Below are 23,637 nucleotides of genomic sequence, written 5' to 3'. Positions count from 1 at the left end.
CATTGGGAGATTGAGAGGAGAAGGGAGTTGGGGAAAATTGGAGGAGGAGATGAGCCATGAGAGACAATGGACTCTGAAAAACAATTTGGGGGTTGAAGGAGCAGGGCCTGGGAGTTTGGGTAGGCTTGGAGTTGGGTATTATGGAGGGCACGTATTGCATGGAGTATTGGTTGTGGTGCATAAACAATAAATTCTGGTACACTGAAAAGAAATTTTAAAAAATTTAAAAAAAATTTAATTAAAAAAATAAAACAGAAATGCTTACACACGCTCCAAAATCCTATTTACTTCACATCCCATCTCTTCTCACAACTTCCTTCCCTGTGGTGCTCTTCCTCCCTCATCTCTATGAGGTTTGCAAGCTCTCCAGACCTCCTTTCCTCCTCTAGCACCTCTTGGCATCACTCCCTTTCCTGTTCAGCCTCAGCTTGGAAATATAACATCTTGAGGAACGAAGGCCTTTCTGATTTATACTCAGGAGTCTTGGGCCAGTAGCACCCCTTACCTGGTTAGTACCAGGGTTTGAATTGGCTGATCGCTGGGAAACAGCAAACAGGACTCAAATAGACAAATTGAGTCTAGTGTAGTGGGAGACCAGAGAGGGGAGACAAACCTGTTGGCCTCACGTGTTTGGCACATGGCAGGCTCTGTGGCTGTATTCTGCTCCACCTTAGTAGCTTGTCCCTATGCGCACCCCTAAGATGGGTATTAGTCTACCTTTATGAAGGAAGAGTCACCTGGGACACCATGATGGTTCCATGCTGTGTCTGAGGTGTCCATCATGCTGAAAACAAAAGAATCCCCTTATTTTCTCATGAAAAGTAATTCCATTTTCCCCCTTGGAGTTCAGAAACTTAATGAACTCAGTACAAAGGATCTAGGAAAATACATTTATCTGCGTCTTGAATTTTGCTGGTAAGTGCTGTGAAGTTAGGGGCTGACTACCATTTTTAAAGGAGAAACTCGTATTTCAGATCTTGTTTTTTATCCTATGTGAAGGACTTAAGCATTTCTTAAACAGGATGATTTACAAAGGTCATGTTGGGTTGTTAGTGGTCATCTGAGATGTAAGTTGCTGGAAGGGAGAGAAGGGAATTGTAGGTGGCTGAAGACCTAGCTGAGGGCACAATACAGCTTCACAGAAGAGTCCTTGCCATGGTGCCTGTGGATGAGCTTGAGTCAGGTGGCCCTGAAATTGTTGGTAACACTTAACTCTATGTGCTTGCATACTTGAGCATGGGAGAGGTGGTATATGACACCATCTTACTCTCATAGGGACTTGGGTCCTTACCTTTCCCACCCTCAGTCAGTTTTGAAAGCTGGGCAGAATAATTTGTTCTAACATCAATGAAATTAATTTGCTGATTTCTCTCCTAAGACACTGCCTTTTCCAGGAAAGCTTAGCCTGGCTTTGTGACCACCCAGACTTACCTTTTGTCCTTATCTCTCCATCCTAGGCCAACACTGGACAAATTGATGACCCCCAGGAGCAGCACAGAGTTATCAGCAGTAACCTTGCCCTCATTCAGGTAACTCTGCCCTTTGTCCCATCGATGAATCTCCTCCCTGCTTTTGAATCTGCAGCCAGGCCTGCTCCACATAGGAAGGGTGAAGATTAAGTAAGCCCTTCTCTCTGCAATCCAGACAGAACTTGGGGAATGGGCCACCTGTATACCCTGAACCCACCAGACCACACTCAGGGCAGCTGTAGGCTCAGCTCAACTATAGGGCACCAGCATATCCACCTGAAAGTAGATGCCTCTTCTGGGACCCCAGGGTCCCTCCAGCACCCCCAGCCCCTTCTTTTCAAGATAGGCTTATAGAAAGATTCACCTATACTTGCTCACTCCTCTTTCTCATAGTCTGGATAAAGCTAACAGCTTTCTCTTCCCAGTACCTTAACTCCAGCTGTGCTTGCCAAGGTCACTGACATTCTAATTGGTATACCCTCTGATTGCCTCATACAGGTGATACTACTTGTTCTCTCGGGAGTATCTGGGACTCTTCCTACCTGATATTCCTTCGTGGCTGCACTCCTGCCTCTTCGCCTCTTCTTTGTCAGCCTTTGCAGGACACCCACCCCCCATGCCTTTGTCCCTTAAATGCTTCATACTCATTCAAATTTGTACCTCTTTCTAGCAGACACTCATTGGGCTAAGTTCTCATCCTAGGCATCTCAGAGTATTATAGAGTCAAGAAGCCCAGGGCAGGGAGAAACTGGGAAGAGATTGGGCCAAGGTAAAAGAGGAAGTGGCTTCATCCAGAACCTTCTGTGCATCTCTGGGGTAGCCAGTGGCCACCCAAAGAACCTGGACTTTGAGATCAGACAGGCCTGGAATTACAGCTATCATTTATCAACTGGGTAGCCTTGGGCAGGACACATAAGACTTGCTTAGCTGTATCTCCCTATTCATCAAGTGAGGAGGATACCCACTTTACCTCTTACCTGGGTTCCAGAGCCCCTGTTTCTAGCTCTCCACTGGGTATCTCCATCTACCTGTCCCAGAAGCATCCCTGAAACAGCTTAGCCAGATCTGGCCTCATCACCTCATCTCCTCACACTCACCTCTTGTGAAGCCCCCAACCCTGAAGAGTTTGATGGTTGAAAGCTCATTCTGGGGGTTGGCCAGCTGGAGGCCCTTGGGCAAGTCACATCAACTTGTCTATAAGGTGAGCCATTGTGAGGTTTCAATCGTGGACGGCTGTGACCACTGGCCATCATGTGGTAATCTCCCAGTCATGGTCACTGTGCCCATTAATCAAGCTAGAGACCAAGTCACCTTCAGCATCTCTTTGCTCCTTATCCTTATGTCCAGTCCTGAGGAGTCTGCCGCTGAACTATGCTTGAATCAGCCCTGCTTCTCCTCCTCCTTGCCTTGGCCTTTTGGTCTCTGACCTCACTGACTATAGACCTCTTCACTGTTCTAACTGCCCCAGGCTTCTTCCTCTCCAGCTCTTCTCTGCATGGCCACCTGAGTGACCTTGTCTAAATCCTAAAGATGATCAGGTGTCCTCCTCCTGAAGCTCCTTTTTTGGTTCTTCTTGTCCAAGTGTGGGCCTAGCCCAGAGGTACTACTGGTCTGGTCCCGTCCTCCTGCAATCTCATGTTCCCCATCCCTGCTGCCTTTGCATATGCAGTTGTGTCTCCGTGGAATGTCCTTTCTTCTTCTTCTCCTGGCAGTGAAGCTCCAGTCAATTCCAACCCAACACCGGGTACTGTCTGGGGCCTTGTTAAAAATTGCTGGGGCTGCCCTGGTTGCAATTCTGTGTTTAGATGTCTGCTTTCTCTGCTTGAACCGAGTCACACGGGCCAGGAGGCTTCTATTCAATAAATTATACTGCAATGAAATTATTCTTTTTTGCATGAATTTCTTAAGAGAAGTTCCCACAAGTTCACAAGATATGAACAATTTGAAATTCTAGATTTTTTCCAAAATTATTATAAAATATTTGAATACTTAGTATCAAATAGCACCAGTTCTTCTGAATGACTTTCTGCATTTGCCATATATATGTATGTGTCTATAGAAAATATATGATACAACTTTCTGTGTTTTTTTTATGGATCTTTTTGTTTATATTTTTTTATTAACATAAAATGTATTTTTTGCCCCAGTGGTATAGGTCTGTGAATCATCAGGCTTACACACTTCACAGCACTCACCATAGCACATACACTCCCCAATGTCCATAACCCCACCCCCCTCTCCCAACTCCCCTCTCCCCAGCAACCATCAGTTTGTTTTGTGAGATTAAGAGTCTCTTATGGTTTGTTTCCCTCCTGATCCCATCTTGTTTCATTTTTTCCTTCCCTACCCCTCAAACTCTCCACCCTGCCTCTCAAAATTCCTCATATCAGAGAGATCATATGATAATTGTCTTTCTCTGATTGACTTTTTTCGCTCAGCATAACACCCCTAGTACCATGCAGTTCATTGTAAATGGCATGATTTCATTTCTTTTGATGGCTACATAGTATTCCTTGTATACACACACACACACACACACACACACACACAACATCTTCTTTATCCATTAATCTGTTGATGGACACCTAGGTTCTTTCCATAGTTTGGCTACTGTGGACATTGCTGCTACAAACATTCGGGTGCACGTGCCCCTTCAGATCACTACATTTGTATCTTTAGCGTAAATACCCAGTAGTGCGATTGCTGGGTTGTAGGGTAGCTCTATTTCAGATTTTTGAGGAACCTCCATGCTGTTTTCCAGAATGGCTGCACCAGCTTGCAATCCCAAAAACAGTGTAGGAGGGTTCCCCTTGCTCCGCATCCTTGCCAGCATCTGGCATTTCCTGACTTGTTAATTTTAGCCATTCTGACTGGTGTGAGGTGGTATCTCATTGTGGCTTTGATTTGTAATTCCATGATGCCGAGTGATGTGGAGCACTTTTTCATGTGTCTGTTGGCCATCTGGATGTCTTCTTTGCAGAAATGTCTGTTCATGTCTTCTACCCATTTCTTGATTGGACTATTTGTTCTTTGGGTGTTGAGTTTGGAAGTTCTTTATAGATTTTTGGATACTAGCCCTTTAACTGATATGTCGTTTGCAAATATCTTCTCCCATTCTGTCAGTTGTCTTTTGGTTTTGTTGACTGTTTCCTTTGCTGTGCAAAAGCTTTTGATCTTGATGAAGTCCCAATGGTTCGCTTCTCCCCTTGCTTCCCTTGCCTTTGGCAATGTTTCTAGGAAGAAGTTGCTGTGACTGAGGTCAAAGAGGTTGCTGCCTGTGTCCTCCTCAAAGATTTTGATGGATTCTGGTCTCACATTGAGGTCTTTCATTCATTTGGAGTCTATTTTTGTATGTGGTGTAAAGAAATAGTCCAGATTCATTTTTCTACATGGGGCTGTCCAATTTTCCCAACACAATTTATTGAAGAGACTTTTTTCCATTGGACATTCTTTCCTGCTTTGTCAAAGATTAGTTGACCATAGAGTTGAAGGTCTATTTCTGGGCTCTCTATTCTGTTCCATTGATCTATGTGTCTGTTTTTGTGCCAGTACCATACTGTCTTGATGATGACAGCTTTGTAATAGAGCTTGATGTCTGGAATTCTGATGCCACGACCTTTAGCTTTCTTTTTCAACGTTCCTCTGGCTCTTTTGGGTCTTTTCTGGTTCCATATAAATTTTAGGATTATTTTTCCATTTCTTTGAAGAAAAAAACTGATGACATTTTGATAGGGATTGCACTAAATGTGTAGATTGCTTTAAGTAGCATAGACATTTTCACAATATTTGTTCTTCCAATCCATGAGCATGGAACATTTTTCCATTTCTTTGTGTCTGTCTCAATTTCTTTTATGAGTACTTTAGAGTTTTCTGAGTACACATTCTTTGCCTCTTTGGTTAGGTTTATTCCTAGGTATCTTATGGTTTTGGGTGTAATTGTAAATGGGACTGACTCCTTAATTTCTCTTTCTTCTGTCTTGTTGTTGATGTATAGAAATGCAACTGATTTCTGTGCATTGATTTTATATCCTGACACTTTACTGAATTCCTGTGCAAGTTCTAACAGATTTGGAGTGGAGTCCTTTTTGGGTTTTTCACATAAAGTATCATCATCTGCAAAGAGTGATGGTTTGACTTCTTCTTTGCCAATTTGGATGCCTTTTATTTCTTTCTGTTGTCTGATTGTCGATGCTAGGACTTCTAGTACTATGTTGAATAGCAGTGGTGATAATGGACATCCCTGCCATGTTCCTGACCTTAGTGGAAAAGCTCTCAGTTTTTATCCATTGACAATGATATTTGTGGTGGGTTTTTCATAGATGGCTTTGATCATATTGAGGTATGTACCCTCTATCCCTACACTTTGAAGAGTTTTGATCAAGAAAGGATGCTGTAGGGGTGCCTGGGTGGCTCAATGGGTTAAAGCCTCTGCCTTCGGCTCGGGTCATGATCCTGGGGTCCTGGGATCGAGCCCCGCATTGGGCTCTCTGCTCAGCGGGGAGCCTGCTTCCTCCTCTCTGCCTGCCTCTCTGCCTGCTTGTGATCTCTGTCTGTCAAATTAAAAAAAAATTATATAAAAAAAAGAAAGGATGCTGTACTTTGTCAAATGCCTTTTCAGAATCTATAGAGAGTATCATATGGTTCTTGTTCTTTCTTTTGTTAATGTATTGGATCACATTGATTGATTTGAGGACGTTGAACCAACCTTGCAGCCCTGGAATAAATTCCACTTGGTCATGGTGAATAATCCTTTTAATTTACTGTTGGATCCTATTGGCTAATATTTTGGTGAGAATTTTGGCATCTGTGTTCATCAAGCATATTAGTCTGTAATTCTCTTTTTTGATAGGGTCTTTGTCTGGTTTTGGGCTCAAGGTAATGCTGGCCTCATAAAATGAATTTGGAAGTTTTCATTCCATTTCTACTTTTTGGAATAGTTTCAGGAGAATAGGAATTAATTCTTCTTTAAATATTTGGTAGAATTTCCCTGGGAAACCATATGGCCCTGGGCTCTTGCTTGTTGGGAGATTTTTGATGACTATTTCAATCTCCTTACTGGTTATGGGTCTGTTCAGGTTTTCCATTTCTTCCTGGTTCAGTTTTCATAGTTTATAGGTTTCTAGGAATCCATCCATTTCTTCCAGATTGTCAAATTTGCTGGTGTATATGCTGCTCATAATATGTTCTTATACTTGTTTGTATTTCTTTGGTGTTGGTTGTAATCATTCCTCTTCCATTCATGATTTTATTAATTGGGGTCATTTCTCTTTTCTTTTTGATAAGTCTGGCCAAGGGTTTATCAATCTTATTAATTCTTTCAAAGAAACAGCTCTTAGTTTCGTTGATTTGTTCTACTGTTTTTGGGTTTTTTTCTTTTTGGTTTGTTTGTTTGTTTCTATTTCATTGATTTCTGCTCTGATCTTTAGGATTTCTCTTCTGCTGGGTTTAGGCTTTCTTTGCTGTTCTTTCTCTAGCTCCTTTAGATGTAGGGCTTGGTTGAGTACTTGAGACCTTTCTTATTTCTTGAAAAAGGCTTGTATTGCTATATATTTTCCTCTCAGGACTGCCTTTGCTGTGTCCCACAGATTTTGAACAGTGGTGTTTTCTTATCATTTGTTTCCATGAATTTTTTCAATTCTTCTTTGATTTCCTGGTTGACCTATTCATTCTTTAGTAGGATGCTCTTTAGCCTCCATGTATTTGAGTTCTTTCCAACTTTCCTCTTATGATTGAGTTCTAGCTTCAGAGCATTGTGGTCTGAAAATATGCAGGGAATGATCCCAGTCTTTCAGTACTGGTTGAAACCTGATTTGTGACCCAGGATGTGATCTATTCTGGAGACTGTTCCATATGCACTTGGGAAGAATGTGTATTGTGTTGCTTTGGGATGGAATGTTCTGAATATATCTGTGATGTCCATCTAGTTCAGTGTGTCATTTAAGGCATTTATTTCCTTGTTGATTCTTTGCTTGGATGATCTGTCCATTTCAGTAAGGGGGGGTGTTAAAGTCCCCTACTATTATTGTATTATGTCGATGTGTTTCTTTGATTTTGTTATTAATTGGTTTATATAGTTGGCTGCTCCCATGTTAGGGGTGTAGATATTTAAAATTGTTCGATCTTCCTGTTGGACAGACCCTTTGAGTGTGATATAGTGTCCTTCCTCATCTCCTATTACGGTCTTTGGCTTAAAATCTAATTTATCTGATATAAGGATTACCACCCCAGCTTTCTTTTAATGTCCATTAGCATGGTAAATTGTTTCCCAACCCCTCACTTTAATCTGGAGGTGTCTTTGGGTCTAAAATGAGTTTCTTGTAGGCAGCATATTGATTTTTTTTTTTTTTATCCATTCTGATACCCTGTGTCTTTTGATTGGGGCATTTACCCATATACATTCAGGGTAACTATTTAAAGATATGAATTTAGTTCCATTGTATTGCCTGTAAAGTGACTATTACTGTATGTTGTCTCTCTTCCTTTCTGGTCTACTACTTTTAGGCTCTCTCTTTGCTTAGAGGACCCCTTTCAATATTTCCTGTATAGCTGGCTTGGTGTTTACAAATCTTTTAGTTTTTGTTTGTCCTGGAAGCTTTTTATCTCTCCTTCTATCTTCAATGATAGCCTAGCTGGATATAGTATTCTTGGCTGCATTTTTTTACATTTAGTGCTCTGAATATATCATGCCAGTTCTTTCTGGCCTGGCATGTCTCTGTGGACAAGTCTGCTGCCAATCTAATATTTTTACCATTGTATGTTACAGACTTCTTGTCCCAGGCTGCTTTCAGGATTTTCTCTTTGTCACTATGACTTTTAAGTCTTACTATTAAATGACAGCGTGGGGATTTATTTTTATTGATTTTCAGTGGGATTCTCTGTGCCTCCCAGATTTTGATGCTTGGTCTCCTTGCCATATTATGGAAATTCTCTATAATAATTCACTCCAATATACCTTCTGTCCCCCCTCTCTCTTTCTTCTTCATCTGAAATCCCAATTATTCTAATATTGTTTTGTCTTATGGTATCACTTTTCTCTCAGATTCTCCCCTCGTGGTCCAGTAGTTGTTTGTCTCTCTTTTGCTCAGCTTCTTTATTTTCCATCATTTGGTCTTCTATATCACTAATTCTCTCTTCTGCCTCATTTATCCTAGCAGTAAGAGCCTCCATTTTTTATTGTACCTCATTAACAGCTTTTTTGATTTAAGCTTGGTTAGATTTTAGTTCTTTTATTTCTCCAGAAAGGGCTTTTATTTCTCCAAACAGGGTTTCTCTAATATCTTCCATGCCTTTTTCAAGCCCAGCTAGCACTTTGAGAATCATCATTCTGAACTCTAGCCCTGACATATTATCAATGTCCATATTGATTAGGTCCCTAACCTTTGGTACTGCCACTTGTTCTTCTTTTTGTGGTGAGTTTTTCTGCCTTGTCATTTGATCCAGATAAGAAAATATGAATGAGAGAATGAAATACTAAATGGGTGGCAAAGACCCCAGAAAATCAGAGTCAGAGTCAAATCACAAGAGACCTCAAATCAGGGGGAGAAGAAAGGGGGTAAAAAGAAACTATTTGTGGAGCATAACAAATAACATGGAGGACAAGGGGAGTTAGAGAAGAGAAGGGAGTTGGGGGAAATTGGAAGGGGAGGTGAACCATGAGAGACTATGGACTCTGAAAAACAATCTGAGGGGTTTGAAGTGGCGGGGGGTGGGAGGTCGGAGGAACCAGGTGGTGGGTATTAGAGAGGGCAGGGATTGTTTGGAGCACTGGGTGTGGTGCAAAAACAAGGAATACTGTTATGCTGAAAATAAAGAATAAAATAAAATTATAAAGAAAAGTTTTTTAAATTAAATTTTTAAATAAAATTTAAATTAAAAATATATATGTATTATATATATAATACATATATATATGACTGGTGAATTGAACAGAGCAACCCACTTGATTTTGGGTGTATTTTGGTCTCTTAGAAGAAACTACTTCCCAAAATTTTAAAGAAGGAAAAACTTATATATATGTAAAAATAAGGGTAAACATGATGAATCAGAGACAAGATGACAGAGAAGTAGGAAGTGCCATTTCAACCGGTCCTCTAAAGTGAGCTGATTATCTACCAATGAACTCTGATCACCCATGAAATAAACTTGAGATTAGAATTATACATTTCTGGATCTCTATGGGGACAGAAGATGCCAGTGAACAGGTAGAACAGAGTGGGAACATTGGACTGATATTGGAAGAGAAAATAAAGGGGGAGAGATCCACCAGAAACAACCTGTTGGAAAGTAATACCCCAATCAAGAGTGCCCTGTGATTGGGGACAAGCATTAACTTGGAGTCTGGTTAAAAGCACACAAAAAGAGCCAAAGATTTTAAGGGGAAATTGTGGAATCAGGCAGTTAATGACCAGGGCTTAAGCCCACGGACCCAGGATGGCCACCGCTGGTGCTGGGCCAGAGAGAGTATGGCGAAGAAGTCAGGCATTGGTCCCTGAGTCCCTGGCACTTCTTACAGCGTCTGGGTGGTGGTGCACATGAGAGACTTTGGAGTGGACACCAGCCAGCACTCTCTAGAACCATAGCCTTTTACACTCTGCATGTGCACTGCACTACCAGGGTCTAAGTTACGCTCCACACCCTCCCCTGAGAGAGATCCATGCAGGAGCTTTGTCAGTGCTCTCTAGAACCGGGAGATTCTGAAGACTCCCAGCCTGGGCCAGTGTGAAAATGTCAGTGTGCTGTCTCTGGTTTGGACCTTTCTGGCAGTCTGAACCTGCCCAGACAGCCACAGCAGAGGCAGTGTTCGAAGCCAGCTCTCTGGAATAGTACTTCTCATAGTTTTGGTAACATTGGTGTATGAGAGGGAGCTCCTGAGACCCCTGAGACTGTGAGTAGGGACGTGATCTGCTGGCGGCAGAGGGGGAATTTATGTGCTCTGGAGCACCCAGAGGGGAATGGGCTGAGGCTTCTCTTTGAGACGGAGGTCTGAATGCAGTTTGCTTTCCTCTAAACCTCCAAAAAACCGCCAACGCCGCCAAGGGGAGAAGGAAAAAACAAAAAGAAAGAAAAAAGAAAAAGAAAAAACCTCCAAAGAACAAAAGCCTGAAAAATCGGTTTCCTCAGAGCCCAGCCCCTTGTCAGTAGGCAAGAGGACTCAACTCTAGCAAGACTGCCTGAAAAACCATGCAGCAGGCTGCTACCCCAGAAAGCCAGCCAAAAACAAACAAAAACAAAAAACAAGAGGAAAACTACTACTACTTCATAGATACAACTTTTATTTTTAATTCATTCCCACTATTCTCGTTGCTTTCAATTTTTTAAATAATTTTTAATCTATTTACCATCACAGTAAGATGTTCAGTATAGCAAATTACATAATGACCTTTTTTAAAAATTTTTTATATCTTTTCAGTGTAAGAGTATTCATTTTTTTTGCACCATACCCAGTGCTCCATGCAATATATGCCCTGTCCAATACCCACCACCTGGCCCCCCCCAGCCTCCCACCCCCGACCCCTTCAAAACCCTCAGGTTGTTTTTCAGAGTCCATAGTCTCTCATGGTTCACCTTCCCTTCCAATTTCCCTCAACTCCCTTCTCCTCTCCATCTCCCCATGTCCTCCATGTTATTTGTTATGCTCCACAAATAAGTGAAACCATATGATAATTGACTCTCTCTGCTTGACTTATTTCACTCAGCATAATCTCTTCCAGTCCCGTCCATGTTGCTACAAAAGTTGGGAATTCATCCTTTCTGATGGAGGCATAATACTCCATAGTGAATATGGACCACATCTTCCTTATCCATTCGTCTGTTGAAGGGCATCTTGGTTCTTTCCACAGACATAATAACCTTTTAACTTGAACTTTTTTGATAGATATACCTGTGTTTTTCTTTTGCTTTTCAATTTCTTTTAATTTTCATATAGAGATAAGCTTTGAGGTAATCCTCTTTCCCCAGTCAATACTATCCCTATATATTAAAAAAAAAAGTTTAATCCCCCTTTCTCTCAGAAAAGTTGAGTCCTTTAACAAAGATATCAAGATATAAAACTTATACTTGGGGTTCATTTTGGCTGGGGTTTTTTTTCTTGTCATTTAATTTTGCCAGATTTTTTGTTGGTCTGTTTTTGTTTGTATACTTTATAAATCTTACCTTTGGGGCCCATTCGGACTGGGTCTTCTCTTTTATTTCTTTTTTTCCCCCCCTCACTCTTTTCTTCTTCTTTTTTTTCCTCTCTCTCTCTCTCTCTCTCTTTTTTCTCTTTTCTTTCTTTTTATTGGGGACTCCCAATTGCTCAGAAGCGTTCCAGAGTGCACCTTGCCTGGATCATGGTTGATACAATCAGCTACATATCCCCTCAGCCATCTCTCACCAAAATGACTAGGAAGAAGAATACCCAACAGAGGAAAAATTCAGAGACTCTGCCCTCTCCATTAGAGATATTGGATATGGACATAAACAGTATGCCAGAAAGGGAATTTAGGCTAACAATTATCCAGGAAATGGCTAGGTTGGAGAAAGCATTTAATGACAAAATGGAATCGATTAGGACAGAAGTGAAAGCCACCAGGGAACATGTTAATAGTGCTCTCAATGAGTTCCAATCTAATCTAAATTCTCTAAGAGCTAGGTGTTTGAGGCAGAAGATAAAATTAGTGATCTAGAGGACAAACTGATAGAGAAAAAGGATCAGGAGGAGGTCTGAGCAAACAGCTTAAAAGCCATGAAAATAGAATTAGGGAAATAAATTATGCCATGAAATATTCCAACGTCAGAATTATTGGAATCTCTGAGGGGAAGGAGAATGAAAGAAGACTAAAGGATATAGTTGAACAAATTCTCCATGAAAATTTTCCCACTGTGGGGAATGGAACCAGCGTTCATATCCTAGAGGCAGAAAGGTTCCCCCCCCAAGATCATAGAATCTAGAAAGACCTCAAGACACCTGCTTGTGAAAGTGATGAATCATACTTTTAAAAAGGAGCTCTTGAAAGCATCTAGGGGGAAAAGATTCCTTACGTAGAGAGGAAGGCCCATCCAAATAACATCAAACCTGTCTACAGAAGCCTGACAAGCCAGAAAGGGATGGCAAGATGAATTCAGGGCACTAAATGAGAAGAACATGCATTCAATAATACTTTATCTAGCAAGACTGACATTCAAAATGGACGGAGAGATAAAGAGCTTCCAAGACCAGCAAGGTTTAAAAGAGTATGTGACCACCAAGCCAGCACTGCAAGAAATATTAGGGGGGATCTATAAAAGAGGGGGAAACCCAAGAATATAACTGAACAGAAATTTATGGAGACAATCTATAGAAACAAAGACTTCACAAGTAACAGGATATCAATAAAAATCTATCTCTCAATAATCACTCTCAATGTGAATGGCCTATGGACCCATAAAATGACACAGGATGGAAGATTGGATAAAACAGGACCGATCCATATGTTGTCTACAAGACACACATTTTGAACCTAAGGATACATATCCAGACTAAAAGTTAAGGGATGGAGAAGCATCTTTCATGCCAATGGGCATCAAAAGAAGGCTGGAGTAGCAATTCTCATATGAGATAAATTAGATTTTAAACTAAAGACGGCCATCAGAGATATAGAAGGACACTACATCATTCATAAATGTTCTATCCACCAAGAAGTTCTAACAGTTGTAAACATTTATGCCCCCAATATGGGAGCAACCAACTACATAAGACAACTGTTAATCAAGATAAAGAGTCATATTGATAGAGGATCTTAATATGCCACTCTTTGTAATGGACAGATCATCCAAGCAGAAAATCAATAAAGAAACAAGATCATTGAATGACACATTGGACCAGATGGACCTCATAGATATATCCAGAACATTCCACCCTAAAACAACATAATACTCATTCTTCTTGAGGGCACATGGAACCTTCTCCAGAATAGATGACATACTGGGTCACAAATCAGGGCTCAACTGATACCAAAAGACTGAGATATTCTCAGATCACAATGCTTTGAAACTGGAACTCATATTCTCAGATCACAGTGCTTTGAAGCTGGAACTCAACCAAAAGGAAAAGTTTGGAAGGAATTCAAACACCTGGAAGCTAAAGAACCCCTTGCTTAAAAATGCCTAGGTCAACCAGGAGATCAAAGAAGAACTTAAACAAGAAAGCCATGAAAATGAAGACGCTTCAGTCCAAAACCTATGGGATAGAGCAAAGGCAGTCCTAAGAGGGAAATACATAACAATCTCAGCTGCCCTCAAAAAAATTGAAAAATCCAGATTGCACTAGCTGTCCTTACACCTTAAAGAACTGGAGAATCCACAACAAATTAAGCCAACCCCACACAAGAAAGGAAATAATCAAGATTAAAGCAGAGATCAATGAGATAGAAACTAGAGATACAGTAGAATGCATCAGTGAAACCAGAAGCTGGATTTTGAAAGAATCAATAAGATCGATAAACCATTGGCCAAACTAATCCAAAAGAAAAGAGAGAAGGCCCAAATTAATAAAATTATGAATGAAAAGGGAGAGATCACAACTAACACCAAGGAAAGAGAAACAATCATCAAAAATTGTTGTCAACAGTTATATACCAATAAGTTAAGCAATCTAGATGAAATAGATGCATTACTGGAAAACTATAAACTTCGAAAATTGAACCAGGAAGAAACTGACAACCTGAATAGACAAATACCTAGTAACTAGATTGAAGCAGTGATCAAAATCCTCCCAAAAAACAAGAGCCCAGGACCTGATGATTCCCTGGGGAATTCTAAGAAATTTTCAAAGAAGAAATAATCCCTGTTCTCCTGAAGCTGTCTCAAAAAATTGAAGCACAAGGCAAACTTTCAGACTGTTTTTATGAGGCCAACATTACCCTGATCCCCAAACCAGACAAAGACCCCACCAAAAGGGAGAATTTCAGACCATATCCCTGATGAGTATGGATACTAAGATTCTCACCAAGATCCTTGCTAATAGGATCCAACAGTATAGTAAAAAGATTATCTACCATGACCAGGTGGGATTTATCTGTGGGTTGCAAGGTTGGTTCAAAATTCGCAAATCAATCCATATGATAGAACAAATCTATAAGAGAAGAGAGAAGAACCACATGGTCCTCTTAATTGATGCAGAAAAAGCATTTGACAAAATCCAGCATCCGTTCCTGATTAAAGCGCTTCAAAGTATAGGGATAGAGGGAACATTCCTCAACTTCGTAAAATCTATCTATGAAAAACCCTCAGCAAATATCATCTTCAATGGGGAAAAGCTGACAGCCTACAACAAGGATGCCCACTCTCACCACTCTTGTTCAATATAGTATTAGAAGTCGTAGCAATAGCAATCAGACAACAAAGAGAAATAAAAGGTATCCAAATCGGCAATGAAGTAGTCAAACTCTCTCTCTTCGCAGATGACATGATACTTTATATAGAAAATCCAAAAGACTCCACCCCAAACTACGAGAACTCATATAGCAATTCAGTAATGTGGCAGGACACAAAATCAATATACAGAAATCAGTGGCTTTCTAGTACATAACAATGAAAATATAGAAAGGCAAACAAGAGAATCAGTCCATTATCTATAACACCAAGAACCATAGGATACTTGGGAATCAACCTAACCAAAGAGGTAAATGATCTGTACTCAGGGAACTACAGAACACTCCTGAAATAAATTGAAGAAGACACAAAAAGATGGAAGACCATTCCTTGCTCATGGATTGGAATAATAAATATTGTTAAAATATCTATACTGCTTAGAGCAATCTATACTTTCAGTGTCACTCCGATCAAAATTCCACCGGCATTTTTCAAAGAGCTGGAGCAAAGAATCTTAAAATTTGTATGGATCAGAAGAGACTCCAATTGGCTCAGGAAATGTTGAAAAAGGGAAAGAAAACTGGCAGCATCACGTTGCCTCATTTCAAGCTTTACTATAAAGCTGTGGTCACCCAGACAGCACGGTACAGGAACAAAAACAGACACATAGACCAGTGGAACAGAGTAGAGAGCCCAGATATGCACACTCAACTCCATGGTCAAATCATCTTCAACAAAGCAGGAAAAAATATACAGTGGGAAAAAAACAGTCTCTTCAATAAATGGTGCTGGGAAAATTGGACACCTATATGTAGGATGAAACTCGACCATTCTCTTACACCATACACAAAGATAAACTCAAAATGGATAAAAGACCTCAATGTGAGGCAGGAATCCATCAGAATTCTAGAGGAGAACATAGGCAGTAACCTCTTCAACATCGGCCGCAGCAACTTCTTTCAAGATATGTCTCCAAAGGCAAAGAAAACAAAAGGGAAATGAACTTTTTGGAGTCCTTCAAGATCAAAAGCTTCTGCACAGCAAAGGAAACAGTCAACAAAACAAAGAGGCAACCCATGGAATGGAAGAAGATATTCGCAAATGACAATACAGACAAAGGGCTGATATGTAGGATCTATAAAGAACTTCTCAAAGTCAGCACCCCAAAAATCAGAGAATCAAGTCAAAAAATGGGCAGAAGACATGAACAGACACTTCTCTAAAGACATACAGATGACTAACAGACACACGAAAAAATGTTCATCATCACTAGCCATCAGGGAGATTCAAATTAAAACCACATTGAGATACCACCTGACACCAGTTAGAATGGCCAAAATTAGCAAGACAGGAAACAACATGTGTTGGAGAGGATGTGGAGAAAGGGGAACCCTCTTACACTGTTGGTGGGAATGCAAGTTGGTGCAGCCACTTTGAAAACAGTGTGAGATTCCTTTAGAAATGAAAAATAGAGCTTCCCTATGACCCTGCAATTGCACTACTGGGTATTTGCCCCAAAGATACAGATGTAGTGAAAAGAAGGGCCATCTGGAGCCCAATATTCATGCAGCAATGGCCACAGTCACCAAACTGTGGAAAGAACCAAGATGCCCTTCAATGGATGAATGGATAAAGAAGATGTGGTCCATATATACCATCTAGTATTATGCCTCCATTGGAAAGGATGAATATCCAACTTTTGTATCAAGATGGATGGGACTGGAAGAGATTATGCTGAATGAAATAAGTCAAGCAGAGAGAGTCAATTACCATATGATTTCACTTATTTGGGGAGCATAAGGAATAACACGGAGGACATGGGGAGCTGGAGAGGAGAAGGGAGTTGGGGGAAATTGGAGGGGCTGATGAACCATGAGAGATTGTGGACTCTGAAAAATATTCTGAGGGTTTTTGCAGGGTGGGTGTACGAGGTTGGGGGAGCTTGGTGGTGGGTATTATAGAGGGCACATATTGCATAGAGCACTGGGTGTGGTGCATAAACAATGAATTCTATACTACTGAAATGAAATTTAAAAAATAAATAAAAATTTAAAAAATAAATATTTTTGGATATATGGGTTTAATAAAATGTTAAAATTAAAAGGGTTAACACATGGGGCGCCTGGGTGGCTCAGTGGGTTAAAGCCTCTGCCTTCGTCTCGGGTCATGATCCCAGAGTCCTGGAATCGAGCCCCGCATCGGGCTTTCTGCTCGGCAGAGAGCCTGATTCCTCCTCTCTCTCTGCCTGCCTCTCTGCCTACTTGTGATCTCTGTCTGTCAAATAAATAAATAAAATCTTTTTTTTTTTTTAAAAAAAGGGTTAACACAATGAAGGGATGGAATATGTCTGTAAAGATGAAAATTATAAAAAAATTCTAAAAAAGGAATTGATAAGTTTGTTGGAAAAAGAAAGGAAATGAAAGTGGAGAGAAGTTGATCAGGCTGGATTCTAGAACATAGCCCTCTGCTAGATTTATGGTATATTTTGATCTATTAGAAGAAGTTGTATCCCAACATTTTTTAGATGAAAAAACTATATGTCTACAAAATTTAAAGTTAGATACAATGAAGGATAAAATATGACTATGATAATGAAGTTTTAAGATATTTTTAGAAAAGTATCCTTAAGGTAAACTAGTTTAAAAGCCTTAAAAGAGGAAAGAGGAAAAATTTTTTAAATTAGACTAAGAAATATATAAAATTAAAAAGTTTAATTAACTTTTCAAGACTAAGGAATCATGGGGAGAAAGTCATGAATTCCATATTTTGCTTTCCCCTCCTCTGGAATTCTGCTGTTCTCCTTGATCAGTGAGCTTGGTCTTGGATGGATGTTCTTGCTGATCTTCTGTGGGAGAGTCCTGTTGTAGTGATTCTCAAATGTCTTTGCCTCAGGTGGAATTGCACCGCCCTTGCCAGGGGCCAGGCTAAGTAATCTGCTTGGGTTTGTTCTTGGGAGCTTTTGTTCCCTGAATGCTTTCCATGGAGCTCTGGAGGACAGGAATGAAAATGGTGGCCTCCCAATCTCCGGCCTAGGGAGCTGAGAGTTTGGGTTCGCACTCCTCAGTGCGCCATCAGAGAACAACAGTCAATCCCTCCTATCTCCCTGGTCTCCAGCGGAGCTCCGTGCTCACCTGGCCTGTAACCAAGCATTTCTATGTTTTGCGCTCAGCCCCATTTGGAGTCTTCAAACCCAGCAGATTCCTGCCATGCTGCTCTTCCAGCGGAGGAATCTAGGTCTCCCTGGATCTGCCACTTGTGGGTCCCTGCTCAAAGAGCAGTGGTCTGACTGTGCCACAGATCACAGTTTAAGGTAACCCCAAGCTGAGAGCACACTCCTCGGCTCTGTCTTTGTAGTTGGCTTCCCTGCTCTGATACCTGCAAGCTCTGCTATACTCAGACACCTCTGGTCTTTCTGTGACCCCATGGGACCTGAGACCACACTGTCCCCGTGAGGGCTCCACCCTCACTTAGCCTCTGGAGCAAAGTCCCTTAGTGGAGCAAACTTCTAAAAGTTTGGATTTCGTGCTCCATTGCTCCATCACTTGCCAGGAGCTGGCCTCTCCCCCAGCGGTCTCTCTTCCAATCACTTTGGATTCACTTCTCCACACATCCTACCTTTCTGTCCCTAGAATTGTTGCTCTTTTTCTCTTCAATTTCCTGTTGGGTTTATAGGTGTTCAGAATGGTTTGATAACTATCTAGCTGAACTCCTGCGACCTGATATCATCTCTGTCTGCTACTCCTCTGCCATCTTTACCCAAATTTCTATATTTTAAGCATTAAAGTATTGTGCTGTACATATAATTCTGTAACTTATACTTTCAAGAGTGACTTAATAAATGGAAATCATTGAGAATAGCACATAGTAAGCACTCAGTAAATATCAGCTCCAATCATCATTATCATTATTACATTATTCTTTGTTCACATGTGCAAATTTTTCCTGGGCAAATGCTAGATCATAAAGTATATGGATAAATTGTAACCAAATCCCCTCCCCCCAAATTCCTGTACCAATTTTACCATGTCTATATTTAAGAGAACCATTTTCATATATATTGTCAGTGTGTATTTTATGTTATCAGCCTTTTAAATTTTAATTTTACCTAGTCTGATGGATAAAAATAGTGTATCCCATCCATGCATTGATTCATTCATTCATTGGATGAGCACAAATGTGGCTAAGCATCTGCTGAGGGACTCCAGTAGAAACTGAGATGGCACTGACCTTTTAGTAGAGGAAGATCAATGTCAGTTACAAAGAAATAAGATACCTACTATTAAATTGGGATTTTATTTTAAGTTTTCCTGATTATTCAGGAAGTTGGTCACATTTTTGTGTGTTTTGTGTGTTTCTTAGCCATTTGTATTTCCTTTTCTGTGTACATTTTTCTGTTGAGTTATTCAAAGTTGCCATTGATTCATAATATGGACTTCATTATTTTGATCACTAATGCATTATTAGTTGTAAATGCTGAAGATATTTTCTCTAGCTCCTTCTTCATCTTTGAATTTCTGGTATCACATAGAACTCATAATTGGATTTATATACAGTTATCTCTATTTTTATTTATAGATTTTACATGTTTTATCTTCAAAGGGAGTCCCTCTCTAGTCCAAAATCTGAAACATAATTATTCTATATTTTCTTCTATTTCACACTTGAGGTTTTATGTTTAGTGGTGTGTCTATGTGTATGTGTTTGTATGGTATAAAATAGGAATATAATTTTCCCCCAGATAGATACCCACTTTCTCTTTCCTTGTTTATTCACCCATTCCATACTGATTTGAAATGCCACCTTTATCATTATTAAATTTTTAGATATTAAATTGTCATATATTCATGATACTATTCCTGAATACCAGTCTTTCCTGCTGATCTGTTTGTCTGTTTCTCTGCCAGTACCACCATGTTTTAATTACTATAGCCTTAAAACTATGAATTGATAATGAATGTGCCAAAACTCCCTCTTGATCTTTTTTCTCAAACTGTCTAGGCTATTTTTGCACATCTACTCATCTCTGTGAAACTTAAGATGAGTTGTCAAGTACCATGAAAAAGCTTCCTGGGACTTTCGTTGAAATTATATAGGTTAACTTGGGGAGCATTTTTCATCTGTGTATATGGCACAGTTCTCTGTTTATTCAGCCTTCTTTAATAACACAACATGTTTCCATTAAGACATTTGAATTAGGGCGCCTGGGTGGCTCAGTTGGTTAAGCAACTGCCTTCAGCTCAGGTCATGATCCTGGAGTCCTGGGATTGAGTCCCATGTCAGGCTACCTGCTCGGTATGGAGCCTGCTTCTCCCTCTGACCTCTCCCCTCTCATGCTCTTTCTCTCTCCCATTCTCACGCCCTCTCTCAAATAAATAAATATTTTTTAAAAAATGAAAAAATTATTTAAAAAAAAACATTTGAGTTACAGTTAACCCTTGGACAACACAGGTTTGAACTGTGCATGTCTGCTTCTACACAGATATGTTTCAATAAATACAGTACTGTAAATGTATAATTCCTTATGATTTTCTTAATTTTATTTTCTCTAGCTTACTTTATTATAAGAATACAATATGTAGTACACATAACATACAAAATATGTGTTACTTGACTTTATAGGTAAGGCTTCTGGTCAACAGTAGGCTATTAGTAGTTAAGTTTTGGGGGAAGTCTCAAGTTACACACAGGTTTTCATCTGCATAGGATTGAAGGGTCAACTATCTTGAGAACAGGTGCCAGGATTGATACTCAGACCAAGGGAACCTCATGGTACTAATCTGAGTGAGCAGCAGAGATGTGTCCCCACTGAGATGAAATGGGAACCACAGCTTGGTTGGGGGAGAATGTAGGGAAAGGGGGTACTAGCATGCAGAGCAAATGCCAAGGAAGGAAGGCAGGGAGAGAGATGGAAAGTGTGCATAGAGGCTTCCAAGGTATAGCTGTGGATCATGGAGTGTTTCCATATTGCAGGGGAGATTGGTTGTCTGTGTAGCTGGAGACCACAGAGCACTTCTTTTTTTTTTTTTAATCATTTTTTTAAATTTATTTTCAGCATAGCAGTATTCATTGTTTTTGTACCACACCCAGTGCTCCATGCAATCCGTGCCCTCTCTAATACCCACCACCTGGTTCCCCCAACCTCCCACCCCCACCACCTCTTCAAACCCTTCAGATTGTTTTTCAGAGTCCATAGTCTCTCATTGTTCACCTCCCCTTCCAATTTCTCCCAACTCCCTTCTCCTAACTCCCCATGTCCTCCATGCTATTTGTTATGCTCCACAAATAAGTGAAACCATATGATAATTGCAGACACATGAAAAAATGTTCATCATCACTAGCCATCAGGGAGATTCAAATTAAAACCACATTGAGATATCACCTTATACCAGTTAGAATAGCCAAAATTAGCAAGACAGGAAACAACATGTGTTGGAGGGGATGTGGAGAAAGGGGAACCCTCTTACACTGTTGGTGGGAATGCAAGTTGGTGCAGCCACAGAGCACTTCTGCCTAGAGCTGTGAGAGGAGCCCCAAGCAAGAGACTGGTTGCCCTTGGCCAAAGGCTGAGTAGAAGATGATCTCTTGAAGCAAGTGACATTGAACTAGTTGCAGAACAGGAAAACTAGTTTTCCAAGGAATTGGATTGAAGAAAGGTGTTAGTCTTTGTTTATTCCAGGTTGGAGGGGCCATTGGAAGATTCTGGGGTAAGGGAGGAGAGGTAGAGGTGAATGCCATAATGACTCTCATGGTCAGAGAGGAGGCAGAGTGAAAGGCAGGGAGGAGTGATGGTGGTCAGAGGCATGTTTCCTCACATTTCTGATTTCTGCCCTGACAGGTGCAGGCTACCGTTGTGGGTCTCCTGGCTGCTGTGGCTGCCCTGCTGCTGGGCGCTGTATCTAAGGAGGAGTTAGACTTTGCAAAGGTGGAGTTGCTGTGTGCCAGCAGCATCATCACTGCCTTCCTTGCCGCCTTTGCTCTAGGTCAGCCGATCCCCCCACCCCAGCGACCACCTCCTCCTGGCTCTCTCCGCCCCCATTCCTAAGTGCTCTGCTCTCACCTCTTTGTGTTTCAATTTCTTGAGAATGAAAAATGGAAGCACTAATGATGGAGCCTCACATACCTGCCAGGGGCTGGGGGACAGCCTGTTGGGTTACTGATGCACCTTGAAGGTGGGCAGGGAGGATGAGTCCCTTTCCAGGCAGGGTGTGTGTGCCAGAGCGAGCTGCTGACTCCACTTTTCTTCCCTCTGTTTAAAGAACTGGCCTTTGCTCAGTAGACACATTCATCTCTCCATCCATCCATCCATCCATCCATCCATCCATCCATCCATCCCCTCCTCACTTCATTCCTTCATCCCTTCATTCACTTATTCATTCAGTCGGTCTTCAAACATTTCTTGAGCACAGCTTACATTTGGACTTGTGGTGGGTTCTGGAGCCTTCAATCATGGTCGGGAGCAAGGCTCAGGTTTTAACTTCAATTTCATCTCTGCGGAGAGGTCTTTTCAGATGGCCTTTGCACAGGTTCTGCCCTCCCCCTTTCTCCCCAGCTGCCACCATGCTCCTCTGCACCATGCGTCTGTTTTCCTTATAGAGCACTTGTGAAAATCTGTAATTAGCCACTTTCTTCATTCATTTTCTGTCTCATCTCCTAGCTAAAATGTCATCTCCTTATAGAGGGGCCCTGCTTCTCCAATTCTGTTCCTATCACCACACTGCCTGCCATACACCAGGTGCTTCCTACGTGCCTGTAGAAGGCAGGAAGACATGAGCGCTGCCAGATATACCCCGTCTTCAGGGAGCTCACGCATGTCAGTAGCCGCTGTTACTGTAGAATGTCACCCGTTCACTCATGACTTGTTACTTACTGGGCATCTGTTGTGCTCTGGGCACTGTTGCAGTGCTGGGATGCTCTGGCGAGTTACTGCACTGTTTTGTGATGTTGGTGTTCTGGTGCAGAGTGAGACACCCATGCATGAGCACGTAGAATTTCAGCAAAGTGCCAAGTGTCTCTTTTCTGAGCCCTTTCTGTTCAGCTCTCTAGGTCTGCCCCCTGTTTGTAATCATGCTTTCTTTTCATGTCCTGTTTATTTACTTCACATGCTGGTTCACTTGTTTGTGCACTGTCCAGTCCTCCGCCTGACAAGCATTTACTGTGTGAGTACAGAGCCTGATGGTTATTTTCATTACCTAAAATAGGCATATTACCAGCTCCTAAATGTTTGCTGAATGAATGGGCTTTATTCTGGTTCTCTTCTGGACTGCGTGTCTGAGTATCTCTTGCAAACCATTTGCAAGTATAGAAGGAATAAGTGAAAACTATGAATTGGATTTGCATTTACACTTCTGTCCCCATCTGACTGCTCAGAAAACCCCTTTGAGCTCAGCATTCTGTAAGATGACCTGGCAGGCTATTTGTTGGTTTTCCTTCCTTCCTGTGCTAGTATATAATCAGGAGGGAGGGTAAAAGTGCAGAAACCCAAGAGCAGATTCACAAACTGTGCTTCCCTGGGTAGGATGTGTGCTCCTGTCCAGGTACCTGTTCCAGTCTGGCCAAGGGAAGCGCAGGATGAGTATGCCACACCCTCTGGAGAGTTAGAGCCCTGGAGATCCTTGACATGAAGTCTCCTCTGAAAACCACACAGTCAGATGATCCAGAAGGCCAGTCCTGTTCTGTGAGGCCATATAGAGAATGCCATTCCTAGCTCCCCATTTTATAGATGAGGAAACTGAGGCTCAGAGAGGGTGTGGAGCTCAGCAGCATGGACATAGCTGGGTTGTCCAGAGAGGTGTAGAAGTTCAGAAACATTGCTGGTGGCTCATCATATGACCCCTGCATG

At 41.2% G+C, this 23,637-nt stretch overlaps 1 protein-coding gene across 8 annotated transcripts in view; it reads left to right on the top strand.

Annotated features, from left to right (window-relative positions):
* The window catches only part of SLC41A3 (solute carrier family 41 member 3), an 86,148-nt gene that overhangs the window by 45,456 nt on the left and 17,055 nt on the right, over positions 1 to 23,637 (top strand). For all 8 annotated transcript variants that reach the window (XM_047742684.1, XM_047742634.1, XM_047742675.1 and 5 more), the window contains 2 exons: positions 1,458 to 1,529; positions 21,634 to 21,778. In XM_047742684.1, the coding sequence (XP_047598640.1) occupies positions 1,458 to 1,529; positions 21,634 to 21,778 (217 nt within the window). The remainder of the gene's footprint in view (positions 1 to 1,457; positions 1,530 to 21,633; positions 21,779 to 23,637) is intronic.

Source organism: Lutra lutra, chromosome 1, assembly GCF_902655055.1.
Source record: "Lutra lutra chromosome 1, mLutLut1.2, whole genome shotgun sequence".
NCBI classification, from domain to species: domain Eukaryota; kingdom Metazoa; phylum Chordata; class Mammalia; order Carnivora; family Mustelidae; genus Lutra; species Lutra lutra.
This window is presented reverse-complemented; position numbering and strand designations above follow the sequence as displayed.